The 20,982-nt window shown below is 39.0% G+C and overlaps 1 protein-coding gene across 1 annotated transcript in view; it reads left to right on the top strand.

The window, feature by feature from the left end:
• LOC124596391 (integrator complex subunit 4) overlaps positions 1-20,982 on the top strand; it is a 108,005-nt gene that overhangs the window by 426 nt on the left and 86,597 nt on the right. The window contains exons 2-3 of the mRNA XM_047135516.1: positions 7,387-7,539; positions 20,326-20,454. Coding sequence (XP_046991472.1) covers positions 7,387-7,539; positions 20,326-20,454 — 282 coding nt within the window. The remainder of the gene's footprint in view (positions 1-7,386; positions 7,540-20,325; positions 20,455-20,982) is intronic.

Raw genomic sequence — 20,982 nt, 5'->3', positions numbered from 1 at the left:
GATGACAAAGAATATAAGAGTTATAATCCTACCAATTTTCTTGTATGGTACACTCTTAAGCGCCTGCCGAAGGTAACCGTGGGCCTCGTCATTAACATGTTCGTTACTGTTGAGACAAATTAATAACACGGTCTTTGTAACTTCATTTAATTATTTATTTTTGATCCAACATCAAGTGGATCCAAAAAAAAAAAAAAAAAAAATTGTGCCAGTCTTCTGGATAAGTCGCAGCCTTAGTTACTAGAGTTACATATTATCTACACAAATTTTTCCAAATTTAGTTGAGACAACAATGTTACATATATGGACAATACGTAAAAACAATTTGCTATTGCTATATATAGATAAAGAAATTTACAGTTTATGACACAGTCTAAGATCTGAGATTCATATATTTTTAGAAAGAGGGTCTTCCGTCATATGAGTGTATTAAATCTGGAAACTCCTCAGTTGAATATGTAGGATTGTTTAGGAGCCATAATTTTAACTTGTTTTATAGTTCTGTAATGGGCAATTTGGAGATATGAGGGTGGAAGCAATTCAATAGTTTTATGCCTGCACATAGTTCTGCCCTAAAGCTGCACACTATTTCAGTTCTTCTACTAAGTAGATTATCTGGGGGTTATCTGCATAAAATTTCTTCATTTTCATGGAAATATCTCACCAGTTAAATATATCCTCATTGTTTTTGAACAACTACCAGCCCAAGCCATCCAATTAAAGTAGGCACTAGTGAGGCACATTGTCTCATTATACCTGCTCTGTATGGAGACTCAGTGTAAATTTTCAAACATTCAGCTTGTTTCTAAGCAGCATCTACTGAAAACATTGTTGGATGTCTGATTTGTAGTAGACTCATCGGCATTTTTATGTCCTTTTGTCTTTTGCCAACGTGGATTGTAAGGAGCAACTGAGATTAGCACTTAGTTTTCTGGGTGTGTAGGTGGTGGGTTTTTCATTTGCAAAATGGGTTTTTCATAACCTAATTTGGATGCACTGTAGTGTTAATATTTCAAAGTATCAGCACTGGCTGTGTCTTTTAGTCACCAGAGACATGTGTCACATGCAGTAATTGCATCAAATAGAGCACACAGTTAATACAAATTCTGATAGTATGTTTATTATCCAAACACATGTGAGTATAGATTTAGCCAGGCTGCCTCCTGAACTAACAATACTCCTTTTTACATTCCTCACAGAATTTCCTTTAGTGATCCTAGCATTATATCCAGTAAACACCTACAATCTCCCAGAATCTGGAATATATCTAAAATTACACCACAAATACTGCCAAGAAGTTTGAATAGAACCCAGAATTGCATCTTGCCAGTCAGCAAATCCAGCCACTGGACTGCACAAGACATTGCAAATGCTGTGGCATTTTAAATTTCCCGTTATGCCTTCAGAACATTGACAGTTAAAAATTACAGAAGTTATTTAATAGTGTCTGTTTTTTCGGACACATGTCTGAAAGAACAGACACCATTATTCGATCCAGCAGCCAGCAAGATGACCAATGCTCTCTCCAGCACAGATGCACACCAGGCTCAAACTCTTACGGCAATCGGTAAAACACCACAAGTAATGAGGATAATGGGCCAGGGCACTAAATTTGTAGTGTGTGGGTAAGTTGAGAATTTGGGTCTGATGGGAGGTGTGCTAGGGTATTCTGTGCAGTTGCAGTGACCACTGATTTTGCCTATGTTCTTTATTTATTAACTCATCTCTAAGATTAGTGAATTTTTATGCCAATTGTCATTATATTGATTTTGTAGTTTCCTTTTGATATTCTGCGCACATTTTTAGAACACATAGTGTGTATAAATGTAAGTAATGGAGTAAAGGTTGGGAAGCATATATGACTTCTCACAAGCTGGAGCTGATAACTCGAGAAGAATTCATCACTTTTTGTACTGCTACACATACTCAAGCTTCGTGCATGTAATATCATTGTGATGTCATCATTTAACACACAGTAAGTACATAAACCATGTCGAGATGGGGTGGCTTGTGGTACGGATACAGATAACTGTATCATGGGTGCACTCACTACAGAGGAGTATGTATGGAGAGGCCAGACTAACCCATTGTTCCTGAAGAGGAGCAGCAGCCTTTTCATCGGGAGTAACAGTCTGGATGACTTGACTGATCTGGCCATGTAACATTAGCTAACATAGCCATAATGTGCTGGTACTGCGACTGTATGAAAACAAGGGGAAACTACAGCCATTATTTTTTCCTGTTAGGTGATGCAGCCCAGCTGTATGGCTTAATGGAGATGGCATCCTCCTGAGTAAAATATTTCGGAGATAACATAGCCTGTAATTTGAATATCCAGGTGGGGACTACTCAGGAGGACTTTGTCATCAAGAAAAACAAAACTAGCGTTCTATGGGGCGGGTTGTGGAATGTTAGATCTCTTAATCCTATACTTAGGTTAGAGAATATAAAAAGGAAATGGATAGGCTGAAGTTGAACATAATAGAAATTAGTGAATATGGTGGCAGGAAGAACATGACTTCTGGCCATGTCAGTATTGGGTTATCAACATAAATAGGGTTAATACAGGAGTATGCATAATAATGAATAAGATAATGGAAATGCAGGTACCCTACTATCAACAGCATGATGAATATATTATTATAGCAACGATAGACACAAAACCAGCACCCACCACAATTGTGCAAGTTTATACGCCAACTGGTTTACACGATGAAGAGATTGAAAGATTATACAGTGAGATAAAGGAAAGTATTCAGGCAGTTAAGGGAGATGAAAATGTAATTGTGATGGGGGACTGAAGTTCAGTAGTAGGAAGAGTAAGAGAAGGAAAAATAGGAGGAGAACATGGACTAGGAAAAAAGTATGAAAGAGGAAGCTGCTTGGTTGAATTTTGCAGAGAGAATAGTGTAATAATCACTAACACATCACCGAGCGAGGTGGCGCAGTGGTTAGCACAATGGAGTCGTATTCGGGAGGACAATGGTTCAAACCTGCGTCCAGCCGTGCTGATTTAGGTTTTCTGTGATTTTGCTAAATCGCTTCAGGCAAATGCCGGAATGGTTCCTCTGAAAGGTCATGGCCAGCTTCCTTCCCTGTCCTTCCCTAATCCGATGGGACCAATGACGTCGCTGTTTGGTCTCTTCCTCCACATCAACTTACCAGCTAACACATAATTTAAGAATCGGTAAAGAAGGTTGTATGCAAGGAAGAGACCTGCTGACACTGAAAGACTTCATACTTTTTGTATTATGATAAGACCAAGACATTTCTGGGAGCACGTGTATCCTCTGATCACAATTTATTGTTTATGAAATTCAGATTAAAAGCAAAAAAATTGTAAAAAGCTGTAAAGATTAAGGCAAAGGGATCTGGATAAATCGAAGAAACCAGAAGTTTCTGAGAGTGTTAGAGTGAGTATTCGACAAGATTGGACTGAAATGGGGGGAAAGAATACAGTAGAAGACAAGCGAGTTGCTGTGAGAGATAAAATAGGGAAGGCAGTAGAAGATCACAGAGGTAAAAATGCAAAGCCTAGTAGAAATCTGTGGAAAACACAGAACATACTGAATTTGATTGTTGAGAGGCAAAATAAAAAAATAAAAATAAAAAAAAAAAACTTGCAGCAAATGAAGGAGTCAAAAGGAAATATAGATGTCAAAGAAATGAGACTGACAGATAATGCAGAATGGCTATGCAGGAATGGCAAGAGCACAAATACAAAGCTCTAGAATTATTCATGGCTACAGGAAAGATAGATGCCACCAATAGGAAAATTAAAGAAGTCTTTGAAGAAAAGAAAAGCAAGCCAGTACTTATCAAAGAATGGAAAGCTGAAAGGTGGGGCGAATATACAGATTCCCTATAAGGGAAACAAGCTTGAGGACAATATTATAGAAGGGGAGGGGAAAATGGGTGAAATTGAGATGAAAGATATACTACTGCGAGAAGAATTTGACAGAGTGCTAAAAAACATAAGTAGAAAAAAGGCCGCTATAGTAGAAGACATTCTGTAAGAACTACTAATAGCCTTGGCAGTGCCAGTCATTACAAAACTGTTCCACCTGGTGAGCAAGATACATGACTGAGGGGAAAATAATGTAATAATTCCAAAAATGATAGAAGCTGATTTCGAGGAATCAAGCAAAATTTGTGATTGGATTGAGGAGTTTTTTGGTAGGTACTACGCAGAAAATTATCTCGGATGGAGAGTCATTGACATATGTAGACGTAACTTTGAGTGTGCCCACGAAAGTGTGTTGGGTCCCTTGCTGTTCATCTTGTATATTAATGACCTTTTGGAAAGTATTAATTGTAACCTCAGACTTTCTGCAGATGATACAGTTATCTTTGATGAATTACAGTCTGAAAGAAGATCCAGAAATATTCAGTAAGTTTTCAAAGTGGTGCAAAGGTTGACAACTTGCTTTAAATGTTCAGAAATATAAATTTGTGACTTCACAGAATGAAAATACTTAGTGTATTATGACTATAATACCAATGAGTCATTGTTCTAAATGGTCGACTCATACAAGTAGCTGTGTGTAAACTGAACTGTCAGACTCTGTTATAGATAGACATGAGCTATCCTGAGAAAGTCTACTTACAAAGCTTCAAAAACTGGCTTTAAATGACAACTATGAATATACTACAAACCCATACGTATTGCTCCCCTAAGGATTGTGGTTTGCAGAGTATGGATGAAGATGTAGTTCAGTTTGGATTCTGGAGAAATGCAGGAATATATGAAGCAATACTGTTCCAGTAGCTTAGCTTGTAAGACAAGTTAAAGAAAGGCAATCCTACATTTATAGTATTCGTAGATTTAGAGAAAGTTTTTCGCAATGCTGCCTGCCTCCATAGCGAGTTGTCAGTGCAGCTGAATGCCGTTCAGAGGACATGGGCTTGATTCCCTGTACTGCCAGAGATTTTTCCTTGGTGGGAGGACTGGGGCACTCAGCTTCATAATGCCAGTTGAGGAGCTACTGGACCAAGTAGTATCAGCTCCAGGTCATGAAAGCTCCAGGTCATGAAATCTGACAGTGACCGGGAGGGTGGTGTGCTGATCCCATGCTCCTCCATACAACATCTAGGTGATGCCTTTGGCAAAGGAAGACACGGCAGTCAGTCAGTACTGATGAGCTATCCACGGCCTGTGCATGGAGGTTCCCCCCTTCCCGCACTGATGATTGGACTACGTGCTTTGTCATTTTGAAGGTAGCGGGGATAAAATAAAAGAGTGAAAGGTTATTTACGAACTGTACAGAAACCACAATGCACTTGTAAGAGTTGAAGACATGAAATGGAAGTAGTGATTGAGAAGGGAGTGGTACAGGTTTATGGCCTGTACAGTGAGCAAGCTGTGAAGGAATCAAAGAAGAAATTTGAAAAGGAAATTGAAGTTCAGGGAAAAGAAATGAAAATATTAAGGTTTGTCAAAGCATTTTTGAAGAAGAGAAATTTGTTAACATCTAATGCAAATTCAAGTGTTAGGAAGTTTTTGCGGAAGATATTTTTCTGGAATGTTGCATTGTACAGAAGTGAAATGTGAATGAATAGCAGCATGTAAAATGTGATACTGTAAAAGAATGCTGAAGAGTAGATGGGTAGATCAAATAACTAATGAGGAATAGGTGTGCACAGGAAAGACTAGTGTGGTGAGCTGCATCAACCCAGTCTTTATCCTTAAGACCACAATCAGAGCAGCTAACATACACATTAACTAGATAGTCACCATATATTACTGTAGTCATCAAGGGAAGGGGCATAGACCAAATATTCAGGATGAATGTGACCAACCCAATTAAGATTTTTTGTAGTTTCCTGGAATAGCATTGGGTCAATACTAGGATGGTTCCTTAAACAAACTGTGGTCAGTTCCAACACCCTGCTCCTCCAACTGAACTAGTGCTCTGGCTTTAGTGAGACTGGCATCAATGAAACATTTTTCTTCAATGAAAACTATCCTTATTGGACTGACTCACACTTAGAAAATATTGCACAAACGAGAGATAATCAGCATATTTAAATTTTTGAACACATTTCCTTTCAGATTCTAAAAGTCGATATATTTTGTGTGTTCTGGTCAATACAGTTCTAAGCAGACCAAGTACTTTGAAGACTTTTTAAATGATTATGCACTATCACATACAGGTAATTGCCAGATGCTGATAAATGTGTCCTTTCTTGCCAGGGAGAGCTTGGATATTCCAGCGAAATGTAGCATTGAATTGCTGCATGTAGATTTTGCACCTCATATCTTGAAGCAACATCAGGAATTATTGAGATTGTCTGGAGGTGACCTTCCTCTCGTTACACTCTAAATTCTGTATTTAGGTGCCACACATTTGGCAACAGAGAGAACAGAATATGAGAAGTAATCATAAAGTTTAAATTATCATAAAAAATTACATAATTAACTTTTACTTTGGTTACAGGTACATGCATACAGTCTTGGTACACGTTGAAAATCCTGTGCCACAGCATCATAGCATGTTCCAAAAAGGGGGAAAGGGTGTGAAATCCACTGATGAAGTGGATATGGGATGTGCCTTCTTGCTCTGGCCCTCTAGCACTGGTCTGTGGTATTTGGGTGTGGGCATTTTAGACTGTATCAGGACTGCAGATGTGTGTACCTGCACACAAACAAAGATGTTAATTACATAGCTTTGTTTTTTCAGGTGATAATTAAAACTCTATGACTACACCTTGTACATTCCATTAAGAAGAGGATTATAGTAGTGCATACTGTTTCCTTACAATTCCTTGTGTCATTTGTGAAATACAAATTATGTTAGTTATAACATGAAGAGTAAAGGTAACAACTCATCATGTAGCTGGGGCATTGATTAGTTGACAGGGACATAAACAAAACTGAAAACACTGCTGATCTTTCAATCTCTACTTTTAGAATTGACTAGAGATGGAAAAAGTTCGGAGTGCTGCAGATGTGAAGAGAGAAATTAATGTTGATGTATGGTGGTACCTTCCATCCTATTATTTCTGTTCATAATTATCTTGTCATATATGGAATTAGCATTACTTTGTGCCATTAACCAATTTGTGAAAGACGAGGAGAGATAAATTTTAAGGGAGACTAAAAAAGTTCAACAGTGGGAGTTCATTTCCGAAGATATTTTATTTGCTTATCTTTGTCCATAGTTTAAATGAATTTCAGTTTGAACGAGTGACTGCAGAAAATATCACCAAAACCACTGGAGCTTTATCCAAAGGAATTCATTTATTTGTTTTATAAATCACTACCAGAAAAAATGAAACTGGGTCACCCTTTGCTGTGATATGACTACTATGTAATGATGATGAACTGTCCCCCACTGATCACCATATGAAGACTAATCTCATTTTTTTATTATCTCGTGTTTTTAGGAACAGCCAAAACCATTAAAAAAATTACGACTAGCAAAGAAGATCACTCCAGGAAGTTCTGCAGCTGCCTATGTTGGTTTGTTGGAGAAGAGTAAAACCAGTAATGATGCATTGCAGATTTTGTTGAGAATATCTGACTCCCAGAAGTTTCAGGTAAGTGATTATACTTCACGGAAATTTGGGGAAAAAAAAAATAATAATTAAAAAGTGAAGTCATAAAGTTTCCACTTTACAGTGACGGCTCTGAATTTTGCTGATTGGGTAGAGTTTGTAGATGTACTCACATAGTCTGTATGAAGCTTTTTCACCATAGCAAAATTGTAATTTAAGAAATATACGACTGCTGTAAAAGTCGCAAAAAGAAAGTGGCGGAATTTAGTTGCAATGGTGAGGAGACTGGAAGAGTGGTGAGGAGACTGGAAGCTTGAGATCTGCTTATACTTAGTTGTTTTGTTAATAAAAGGTCAATGGGAAGTATGATCAGTGATTTTGCTAGTATCAAAACATGAGACATAAATGGCCACATCTTTTGACTGCTCTGCCTTACTATCTTACATTTGTTGCTCTGCTAAGGAACAATAGACCTTAGTATGCGACATAAATTTCAGCCTGGTGCATCTACCCGTTCCTCAGAAAAGGAGGTCTTCATAGACAGACAGATGGATAACAAATGACCAAAAAAATTTTTTTTCTCATGTAATTACAAATCAACAATTTTTGGATTGTTTCTTTGCTTGTATTGTGAAACCATGCTTTTTGCCAAATTCCACGATTCTAGTGGAAAGGAAAGTATCTTATAGTTTTGATGAGTGAGTGTGCAAATATTAAAATACGTGATATAATTGACTGTTATCTTTTGTTTGCATTGACTTAGAAGATTCAATGTTTAACCCCAACAAGGAACATAGACCTTAATATGTTACGTAAATTTCGACTTGATATTTCTACCCATTCTGAGAAAAAGGGCTTTTAAGAGACAGACAGACACACAGAGAACAGAGTGATCCTATAAGGGTTCTGTTTCTACTGACTGAGGTACGGAACCCTAAAAAGTGAGCCATCATCAGAAAATTCTCAAATCCACCGCTCCCATGGATATAGCAATCTTTTGGTTGTTGGTTTGTCCAAGATTACAGGCCCATCATTTCATTTTATGTTTGAGATGATATTTAAATTTATAAACAATTAACAAAAACATCTTGTAATCTATTATCCAGTACAAAAATAAAGACATTTTGCTCCACTTCCGTCTGGCATGGTCAGTGTAGCCACAGTACTATTTAATAAAAATCAAATTACCAGAATCGCAAACTATCTCTCCACACTCCAGAGATGTCCACAACTGTCAACCTTCAGCTGAAGCAACTCCTTTTATTGTAGTGGTTTGTACCGTCTCTCCTGTGGTATCAAAAATGTCCAACATCATGATTATTAAATGTATTACGAATAAAATTAATATCTCTGTAATTTGCAAAAACATTGAATGCAAATTTTCTGTATGATATTGTTGATCAAAATAGTACTTGGGGCTCCTCACAGATTGCTGGTTGTGTTTACGTAAAAATCATCTAAACTAATAATAAAATTGTAAACCGATGTATCTATCTTTGAACGCACGTTAATCTCCAAATTAGATGGATTCGTATAGGGTTTTCACTGGTAACTTCATTGTAGCTTGGGGCGATGTATAGACTTTGCTTCGTCAAAACTAGATCACAGAAAAAAAGACATTGTAATTTAAAGTTTTACTAAAATTTTCTTGTGTCTCTGTTAAAACACGCTAATCTCCAAAACTACTAGACAAATTTTCATGGGTTTTCGCAAGTAACTTGACTATAGCTTTGGGCACCATATGGGCTTTATTTCATCAAAAAAAAGAAAGCCATACATATTATAAAAATGTATGTGTGCATATTTGTGTGTATGTATGTTTGTTCCACATGTCCTCCAAAACTACTGAACTGACTTCAGCAAGAATTGGTATGCATATCACGTACTACCTGGAGAGAATTGCTGTGGAGATAAGAACTACCTGCCTATTAGAGGAATGGGGGTGGAAAAGAAATGTAGGCCAAGGCGCACAAATGACCAATATTGTATTCATCCAGTGTTTGAGAACAAGTTACTTCCAACAATCTTTAGATATAATTTCAAACCTTTACAAAACTTTTTCTCAGCAACACACCCCACAAAATGAAGGTACGAAAGAAGTTGATCCCGTACTACATTTTCCTGTTCATTTTCACATCAGGCGTTACACTGAACATGAGGAGAACCGGCATTAGTGAACTACCTAGAAGGACCACTACCAGTCATTTTGACCAGTGAAGATATTTTTCTTTGTTTTCAGTTTCACTTCTTAAGTTATTTTCTATAGAAAGTATAGTTAATTAAATACAAAAGGTCGAAATAAAGAATATGTTGTAAGTGCAAAAAAACATAATTATACAAGTACATTTTTTATCTGTATGACTTGCACTCAGTCAAAGCCACAAACCGGTCATAAACCTATATTTGGTACAAAAAATAAAGAAAAATGGACACAAATTGCTGTAGTAATAATGAGAAAATAGCATTTTTTTCCTCTCTATGACATCTTTTCAACCAAAGCCACCATCTTCATCAAAACACTGTACACATGTATTGAACACTTCCAGCACATGAACTACATATGAATTTCTTGCATTGCACTCACAGATTTTTAGTTTTGTTCGAACTTTTACATTCTCCTGCCTGGCACGTCTTTTGTACCGGTACCTTACATATTTCAGTGATTGCAATGAATGTATGAGTAGCTCCTTTCCTTGATCGTAAATACACAGAAAGAGTTCTTCCACTAATTTGAAAAGAAACATTCCTTGACTGACATTTTCTCCTGTTGTCTCTCTGTAGAGGATCCAGGCATTGATTCTAGCGAGATCTAGGATGTTGAAAATCAAGTGCATAGGCCATCTGTGGCAGCCAAACTGGCTAGTGTAAAGACTAGTCATTTGGTCCAGAATATCAGCTCTAAATTTAGTGGAATTGTAGCCGTTCTCACTTTCAGGGAGTTTCTTTTGTGTTTGTTTGTCTGCTGCAACTGACTGTTGCCTTGTTCTGCTTTGTGGGTCTGATATTCCGTGTCGTCTTTATAATCTTTGCCAACTGTATCACCCACTCATGACATTCAAAAATACCTCCCCCTTCAGAATATTCTTCTGGTAAACTATTCACGTAATTCAGTAATTCTTCATCTGAACAAAAACATTGTCGCATCATAATAATGAGGAGAAGCGCTAAACTTCTGCCGAAGACAACAGCATACTGACAGAGAACACCGCTCTTCCACTGAATAAATTTAAATATAAAGAGAGTGAGGACAGGTACGAGATCACAACAATGAGAACGAAATCAGTCAAGTGGCTGAAAAAATCCATTGTTGCACCTTTACAAGCATGAAATGTAAAAAATATATCATTCACCAGAATGACTGGCTGCAGTCCTTTAAGGTAATAGTGTCTACAATTTGTTCAGTTTTTGTAATAGCCATTTGTCTTTTACAGAAATTACAAACCACCAAGGCACATTAATAGTCATGAAAAATAACGTCCATAAATTAAAATGTACACTATGTATTAAATGTTCAACACTCACTGGTCAGATTGATTGGTACGGTCCTTCTAGTGTTAATTTATTACTTCTTTACCATTTACTGTATTCAAGAGACATTTCACAGACAGTATTCATATATATTCATAAAGGTGGGAATTTAAGGAGATGGGACCTGGATAAACTGAAAGAACCAGAGGTTGTACAGAGTTTCAGGGAGAGCATAAGGGAACAATTGACAGGAATGGGGGAAAGAAGTACAGTAGAAGAAGAATGGGTAGCTCTGAGGGATGAAATAGTGAAGGCAGCAGAGGATCAAGTAGATAAAAAGATGAGGGCTAGTAGAAATCCTTGGGTAACAGAAGAAATATTGAACTTAATTGAAGAAAGGAGAAAATATAAAAATGCAGTAGATGAAGCAGACAAAAAGGAATACAGACGTCTCAAAAATGAGATAGACAGGAAGTGCAAAATGGCTAAGCAGGGATGTCTAGAGGACAAATGCAAGGATGTAGAGGCTTATCTCACTAGGGGTAAGACAGATACTGCCTACAGGAAAATTAAAGAGACCTTTGGAGAAAAGAGAACCACTTGTATGAATATCAAGAGCTCAGATGGAAACCCAGTTCTAAGGAAAGAAGGGAAAGCAGAAAGGTGGAAGGAGTATGTAGAGGGTCTATACAAGGGCGATGTACTTGAGGACAATATTATGGAAATGGAAGAGGATGTAGATGAAGATGAAATGGGAGATACAATACTGCGTGAAGAGTTTGACAGAGCACTGAAAGACCTGAGTCGAAAGAAGGCCCCGGGAGTAGACAACATTCCATTAGAACTACTGATGGCCTTGGGAGAGCCAGTCCTGACAAAACTCTACCATCTGGTGAGCAAGATGTATGAGACAGGCGAAATACCCTCAGACTTCAAGAAGAATATAATAATTCCAATCCCAAAGAAAGCAGGTGTTGACAGATGTGAAAATTACCGAACTATCAGTTTAATAAGTCACTGCTGCAAAATACTTATGCGAATTCTTTACAGACGAATGGAAAAACTGGTAGAAGCCGACATTGGGGAAGATCAGTTTGGATTCCGTAGAAATGTTTGAACACGTGAGGCAATACTGACCTTACGACTTATCTTAGAAGAAAGATTAAGGAAAGGCAAACCTATGTTTCTAGCATTTGTAGACTTAGAGAAAGCTTTTGACAATGTTGACTGGAATACTCTCTTTCAAATTCTGAAGGTGGCAGGGGTAAAATACAGGGAGCGAAAGGCTATTTACAATTTGTACAGAAACCAGATGGCAGTTATAAGAGTTGAGGGGCATGAAAGGGAAGAAGTGGTTGGGAATGGAGTGAGACAGGGTTGTAGCCTCTCCCCGATGTTTTTCAATCAATATATTGAGCAAGCAGTAAAGGAAACAAAAGAAATATTTGGAGTAGGTATTAAAATCCATGGAGAAGAAATAAAAACTTTGAGGTTCGCCGATGACATTGTAATTCTATCAGAGACAGCAAAGGACTTGGAAGAGTAGTTGAACGGAATGAACAGTGTCTTGAAAGGAGGATATAAGTTGAACATCAACAAAAGCAAAACAAGGATAATGGAATGTTGTCGAATTAAGTCGGGTGATGCTGAGGAATTAGATTAGGAAATGAGACACTTAAAGTAGTAAAGGAGTTTTGCTATTTGGGGAGAAGAATAACTGATGATGGTTGAGGCAGAGAGGAAATAAAATGTAGACTGGCAATGGGAAGGAAAGCGTTTCTGAAGAAGAGAAATTTGTTAACATCGAGTATAGATTTAAGTGTCAGGATGTCGTTTCTGAAAGTATTTGTATGGAGTGCAGCCATGTATGGAAGTGAAACATGGAGATAAATAGTTTCGACAAGAAGAGAATAGAAGCTTTCGAAATGTGGTGCTACAGAAGAATGCTGAAGATTAGATTGGTAGATCACATAACTAATGAGGAGGTATTGAATAGAATTGGGGAGAAGAGGAGGTTGTGGCACAACTTGACTAGAAGAACAGATCGGTTGGTAGGACATGTTCTGAGGCATCAAGGGATCACCAATTTAGTATTGGAGGGCAGTGTGGAGGGTAAAAATCGTAGAGGGAGACCAAGAGATGAATACACCAAGCAGATTGAGAAGGATGTGGGTTGCACAGGATAGGGTAGCATGGAGAGCTGCATCAAACCAGTCTCAGGGCTGAAGACCACAACAACAACAACATCATTCATATATACCAGATGTCACCAAACTTTTTCATGGTGGCCTGGGTAACTGACAAAATAACGAGCGTGTGCCCCACCAAGGTTCTGTACTATATCTAGATACAATAATTTAAAACTGAAAATGGTAAGCTTAAGTCACATAGCAGCCAGTCCTGCTATTCCGAAAATAATATTTAATATCTCTTTTTGTTCTAAGTATAATATTTAAGTTAAAATTGTTTCACATCATCTTGTGTTCTATGCATTTTATGAAGCATATTTAAGTAGCAGTAGCGGGCCAGATGAACTGATGTCATGGGCCAGATCTGACCAGCGGGCCTTAGTTTGGTGACCCCTGATACATACCACAGAATGCACCTGCAAAATTATATGATTGTACAACATGCAGATCGAGGTACACAACATCAAAAATACTGAGATAGGCCTATGTGAAGAACTGCCACATCACGTATGACATTTAAATTTATTATTACTAATCCACTCAACCGATTTCAGTGAAATTTGATAATCAGGTAGGTTAAGTCCTGAAAAAGACCATAGCCTACTTTAGAAAGTGTGTAGCAGAAGGTACTACATGTTGTTTTGAAGAATATTGTGTGAATTAAGGAAAAACATATACTGTTTACTGCTTGAAAAAACTAAAACTTTACTTTTTGACTTTTGAACTTTATCATATGTGTGAAAATACTCCTGTTGGTTGACATGTGCTGTGTGATACTATTCAGAATAATGAATACAATGTTTGTACAATATTCAATGTTTTTAATCTGTACTTCTACATTGTGTTATGCGCGCAATCCATTATTTGAGAACAAGAGCACTGAATGACTTGCTACAAACTTTGCACAATTTCAAACCTTTCAAAACTTTTTCTCACTTACAACCCCAACAAAATGGTGAAAGGAAAAAAGTGTTATATTGTCACTGTTCACGCAGTAAAATTGTCGCATCAGGCATGACATGATGATGTTTAACTTTATTACTTCTTTGCTACTAACTCTATGCGCAATACATTTAGCAGACGACATTCACATGTGCTGGTGAATGTTCCGGGTGATCAAAAAGTCAGCATACGTCAGTGACTGCGCATGACAATCGTGTATAAAAGGAGCTGTAATGAGAGAGAGAATCAGATGCGCCAGCAGTTGCAGCATTTTGATGCTACTTGAAAAGGGGCTTTTAGTGAATCTGTATTATCAGAATGGGGAATGTGCTAGTTCAGCATTACGATCCTATCTCTATAGGAAGGGGATTCGAACGGGTAAAGGTCTGTTGACAAATGCAGCTGTCGCGAGAATGATTTCGAAGTTCGAAGCCACGGGTTGTTTAGACGATAGACCCCATAGTGGCCAACCGAACACAAGGCGTAATGCTGCTGAGACAGTTCAGAAAGAAATGGAGACTGTAGCAGGTTCATCTATGCATGGGGAAGTCGGCGCTCGTGCAGTTGCACGTCGCACCGGCATTCCATACACTATTGTTTGGTTGGCACTTAGGCGTACCCTCCGATGCTATCCGTGCAAAATCCATCGGCATCATGAACTGTTACCTGGTGATTTAGTGAAGTGGAGGGCATTTGCGGTGTGGGCATTTCAAAAGATGGCGGAAGATGACGATTGGTTGAGTAACGTTTTGTGGACCAACGAAGCTCATTTCACGCTCCGAGGGTCTGTCAACGCCCACAACTGCAGAATTTGGGCTACCGAAAATCCTAGAACTGTCGTGGAAATTCCATTGCATGATGAGAAAGTCACAGTATGGGTTGGATTTACCACATCTACCGTTATTGGACCTTTTTTCTTCAAGGAAATGCATGATTCTGGTTTTGTAACTGCTACCATGACAGGTGAGAGGTACACCGATATGTTACAGAATCACATCATCCCCAGCCTGGCTGATAAACACCTGCTGGAATGTACGATGTTTATGCAGGATGGCGCTCCACCCCATATTGCTAGATGCATGAAAGATCTCTTGCGCGCGTCATTTGGTGATTATCGTGTGCTCAGCCACCACTTTCGTCATGCTTGGCCTCCCAGGTCCCCAGATCTCAGTCCGTGTGATTATTTGCTTTGGGGTTACCTGAAGTCGCAAGTGTATCGTGATTGACCGACATCTCTAGGGATGCTGAAAGACAACATCCGACGCCAGTGCCTCACCATAACTCCGGACATGCTTTACAGTGCTGTTCACAACATTATTCCTCGACTCCAGCTATTTTTGAGGAATGATGGTGGACATATTGAGCATTTCCTATAAAGAACATCACCTTTGCTTTGTCTTACTGTGTTATGCTAATTATTGCTATTCTGATCAGATGAAGCGCCATCTGTCGGACATTTTTTGAGCTTCTGTATTTTTTTGGTTCTAATAAAACCTCATGTCATCCCAAGCATGTGTGTCAATTTGTACCTCTCTATCTACTTTATTCCGTGATTTATTCAGTTTTCAAATTTATACTGACTTTTTGATCACCCGGTACATAAAAAATTATACCATTGTATGATGCAGAGAGGGGGGAGACAGAGATGGACAGAGAAAGTGAAGGGGAGATGGATAGAAAGAAGACAGAGCAGCAGATGGAGAGAGGTGTGGAAGGAGATGGACAAGAACGGTGGGGGGGGGGGGGGGGAGGTGGACAGAAAGAAGGGGGAAAAGGAAATGGACAGAGTGGGGCGGAGGAGATGGACAGTGTGAGGGGGCAGGAGAACATGGAGTACTATAATTGAAATAAATAAATACCTGGGCAACACCGGACATTCAGCTGGTGTTTGTAATATGTTGCTTCAGACGGGTTAACAGGGGGATAAAAGTTTGAGAAGCACAAAGAAATGAAATCACAATAAAAATTTCAAAATCAATATATGCTTCATGTATGTATCAGAAGATTGCATTCTAATCATATATTACATATCTGAACTTGGATTTTTCCAGGGGAACTTTTCTTGCAAACTTTCATTACATTTGTTTAAGTATTTTTAATTAATTGATATAAATGCAGACGTTGTTGTTTGGTGAAATGAATTTACTGTGTTGAGGTATTTTGATATTGTAGATCGAAAGTGATCCTACAGTTACTTCGGAAACTTTCGAAGAAACTGTCAAAAAATAAGTTGAGCAGTGCTCTCATATCATGCTTCACAGAATTAATTCATGGGCACTTCTCTCTGCAAAAGCTGTTATGTCAGTCTGAACAAGAGGTGCCATAGCGGCTCTCATTTCCAATACATGTTAAATGCTAAGGATAATTTCTAAAATAGAAACTAAATATGGACACTTCCTTGCATCATATGAAGAAAGCTGATAAAATAAATACTAGTAAAAGGATCAACATTGAAAGAGAGGAGTAATTTCGAACAGCTTTTTATAGTAGCCGAAAGTGACTTACGTAACTACTGTTACATGTTCAAACAGATTTTTATGGTAGCCGAAAGTGACTTATGTAACTACTGTTACATGAAAATTTGAGTTATGCTGAGCAGCGTACCTTCCTTCTGACTGGGTGGGGGTAAGGAGGAGGCTGGGGCGGGGAGAGGGAGGGGTTGTATAGTAGGGGTGGTGGACAGTGAGGTGCTGCAGGTTAGATGGAGGACAGGGGAATGGTGGAGGGGAGGGGGTGGGGAGGGGGGGAGGAGAGTAGCGGAGTAGGAGAGAAGTAAAAATAAACTGCATATGTTGGTGGAATGGTGACTGTGTAGTGCTGGAATGGGAACAGGGAAGGAGCTGGAGGGTGAGGACAGTGATTAACGAAGGTTGAGGCCAGGAGGGTTACGGGAACATAGGATGTATTGCAGGGAATGTTCCCACCTGTTCAGTTCAGAAAAGCTGGTGTTGGTGGGAAGGATCCATATTGGCACAGGCTACACTGGGGTATGGCTTTGGGCACCTTCATGGCAACATCCTGTGCCAACCTATTCATGGGCCATCTAGAGAAATCCTTTCTATACACCCAAAATCCTAAACCCCTCACCTGGTTCAGATTCATTGATGACATCTTTGCGATCTGGATCGAGGGTGAGGACATGCTATCCGCAGTCCTCCAGAACCTGAACAACTTCTCCCCCATTTTGCATCATCTGGTCGTACTCAATCAAACAAGCCACCTTCCTAGATGTTGACCTCCACCTCAAAGATGGCTACGTCAGTACCTCCGTCCATATCAAACATACTAACCAGAAGCAATACCTCCTCTTTGATAGCTGCCACCTGTTCCATACCAACAAGTCGCTTCCTACAGCCTAGCGACCTGCGATCATCGCATCTGCAGTGATGAACGGTCCCTCTCGAAATATAGCAAGGCTCTCACTAAAGCCTTCACAAACCTTAATTATTTTCTCAACCTTGTACAAAACCAAATCGCCCGTGCCTCATCTTTCCAGTCTCCACCACCTTCTGAAGTCCCATTGTCCGGCCACAGGGAGCATTCCCCTCATAACTCAGTACCACCCATAACTGGATCAACTGAATTACATTCTCCGCCTGGGCTTCGACTGCCTCTCATTGTGCCCTGAAATGAGAAATGTCCTGTCTACTATTCTTCCTACCCCTTCCACAGTGGTATTCCGCCGTCCACCGAACCTACACGATATACTCATCCATCCTTACACAACCCCAGCTCCCAATCCCTTATGTCATGGCTCATACCCCTGGCAAGATCTGACCCATACATCCTTTCACCACCACCTACTCCAGTCCGTTCACAAGCATCACCTATCCCATCAAAGGCAGGGTAACCTGTGAAACCAGTCATGTGATCTATAAGCTAAGCTGCAACCACTGTACTCCATCCTGTGTGGGCATGACAACTAACAAGCTGTCTGTCCGCATGAATGGCGACCGACAAACTGTGGCCAAGAAACAAGTGGACCACCCTGTTGCTGAGCATGTTGCTAAACATGACATTTCAGTGACTGCTTCACAGCATGTGTCACATGGATCCTTCTTACCAACACCAGCTTTTCTGAATAGCGCAGGTGGGAACTTTCCCTGCAATACACCTTATGTTCCTGCAACCATCCTGGCCTCAACCTTTGTTAATCACTGGCCTCGCCCTCCAGTCCCTTCCCTGTTCCCATTCCTGCACTACACAACCATCATTCCACCATCACATGCAGTCTTTTTACTTCTCTCCTTCTCTGCTACCCCCCCCCCCCCCTTCCACCATCCCCCTGCCCTCTGTCTAACCTGTGGCACCCCACTGTCCACCACCCTAACCATACTATCCCTCCCTCTCCCTGCTTCAGTCTCCTTACCCTCACCCAATCGCCATTCCCATCATGCACTGGTGCTGCTACTCGCAGTGTGGTTTCAGTTGCCTGAGACTGCAGTCGTGTGTGAGTTGCATTTGTGTGTGTGTGTGTGTGTGTGTGTGTGTGTGAAAAGTCTATTTTTAACGAAGGCCTTACTGGCTGAAAGCTTTATATGTGACAGTTTTTTTATTGTGACTATCTGCCACACAGCATCTTTGCTGTATGGTGAGAAGCAACTTTCCTTTTCATAATATTGTTACAATCCCCTTGGATTTTCTATTGTTTGATTATTACTTACTGTAATAAAGGTGTATTCAAACTCCAGTGTCTCCAGATTACTTTTTCTGGTGACTAGATTGCGGGAAAAGGATTGATTTGAGATTATGCATCAGCACCCGTTATATGATACCAAACAATACAGATCTCAGGGTTTTTGTGACTGCCCTTAGACCGCAGAATTATTTCCATGTTTGTCAAAGAATGGGACGCAATCATCTGTTTTCCCCATTTATGTGGTACTAACATCAATCTAAATTCGTTGTCAATTTGTATTCATGAGTGCAGTAGGCCAAGATAGGTTGTGCATTGATAACAGCAAACCTTTGCAAATGCAGCCATGAACAACAAAAATGTAATTTATGTAAGAGGGAAAATAGCGAGAAATCTTCAGTCTTGATCACTCACCATCTGTGAGCATACAGTCTGTGTTCACTTATTGCTATTTGTGTGACACTTTCTCTGTCAAGATTATTATGATGATTAATGTGGGGCACATAGAAGTTCGGTACAGTAAAATAAATTGAAAAGTCAATGTCGATAACATGGTTGTCTCTCGGATATTCCATTCTAGATGAAACTGAATAGGGACAAGATAAATATGCTAGGTACCTTTCATTTTATAGTGGGCAATGGGTTACAGTATGCAGAAAATGATCTGTGAGTACAAAATATGAGAAAATCACAAATGAAAGAGTTCCTTTTTTGTGTTAAGGCTGAGACACAAATTTGTTTTTCAGTATGTATTCGAGGAAATAGTAATTAAGACATATTCAGTGAGCACTTGACTGATAAGTGTTAGTAATTGCTTGGTTTTCTATAAATTACATTAGGGAGAGCTTAGAAACATCAGGTGTCTGAACTTTTGCTTATATGGCTCTATTTTTATGAAAAGTGAATTTTATAGTATTTTTGTAGTCCAGTTCATTGATGAAACTCAAAATTGGAACATTGTATGTGGTATGTACATTATAGATGGGATAGCAGTGCATATTACATGACTAGAATTCTTTGGCTAGTATTTATTTCATTTAAGTGCTTTAGCTGACCCATTGGCTTACATTTATTTCGTCAGTTTTTTGTGTGTTAAATACATTAATCACTGAGCTGTGGAATGTTTTAAACATTTGACTTACACTTATTGCCACCACCTACTGGTGTTAATTTAGTACTATTGAAACAGTGGAACAAGTCACCTGCTCAACAATAGCATAGCAGCTTTTTGTGATAAGAAATTCTGTTCAGTTTCTGTTCAGGTCAGCATTTTACATATTTTCCATAGTTTTCTTGAACATCAGGATTGTTCTTTAAGAACAGGTTTTGTAAAGTAATTGCTGTTGTTTGATTGAACAACAACTTGGTAACTTGTAGTATCAGTATATTGTGTAGTGCTACATAAGTAAACTTTCAGTGCTTAAACAACATATAGTATGGATGAGATCCTGATATTTTATTTTCATTTATTACAGATTGTTATTGTGTGATTGGAGTAGCAATTTAATATTCTACATGCAGTTTAGGAAATATAATTTTATTTCTATAAACCTCTGTGCACATTCAGTAACAAGTCATTCTTTTTCACTACAGGAGAAAGATTTACCAGACACAATAAAGAAGCTTGCTGAGCATTTCCAGAGAGAGCAAGAATCTGTTGTGAGAGCTAAAGTTTTATCTTTGCTTGGTGATATTGGGAAAGAGTCAGGTGCAGATGTACAGGTGAGTATGTCCGTGGCTACATTTACTTGATTGTATGTTTGCATTCTTTCTTTGCAATGTAAAATCTGAAATAGGTGCAGGAAACCATAAGAATCTTAGTTTACTTTTAATCTACAAGGTGTACAACTTTGCTTCTGCTGTTTTTTCCCCCAACTTTTGAGGCTTTAATGAAACAAATTTGTTACACATGTATCATTCAAAGTATTTTCCATCGCTGGCTACTACTTTCTCCCATCTTTCAGGCAGTTTGCGAATCCCGCGTCGAAAAAATTGTTCATCTTTTGAAGTGATCCACGAATCAATGCAATTTGTGACTTCTTCGTGAGATCAGAAGTGTTGGTCAGCCATGCCATGCACCATTGATGTAAACAGGTCATAGTCAGGGGGAGCAATGTCTGGAGAATACGGCGACTGGAGTAGGACTTCCCATTTTGATGTTTCCAAGACCTTTTGCAAAGTGGGGTTGAGTGTTGGTGTGCTGCAAAATCACTTTATCGTGCCTCTCACTCTATTATGGCCATTTGTCTT

This window comes from Schistocerca americana, chromosome 2 (assembly GCF_021461395.2).
Source record: "Schistocerca americana isolate TAMUIC-IGC-003095 chromosome 2, iqSchAmer2.1, whole genome shotgun sequence".
Taxonomy (NCBI): Eukaryota; Metazoa; Arthropoda; class Insecta; order Orthoptera; family Acrididae; genus Schistocerca; species Schistocerca americana.
Note: the sequence above shows the minus strand (reverse complement) of the source record. Positions and strands in the feature narration are given on the sequence as shown.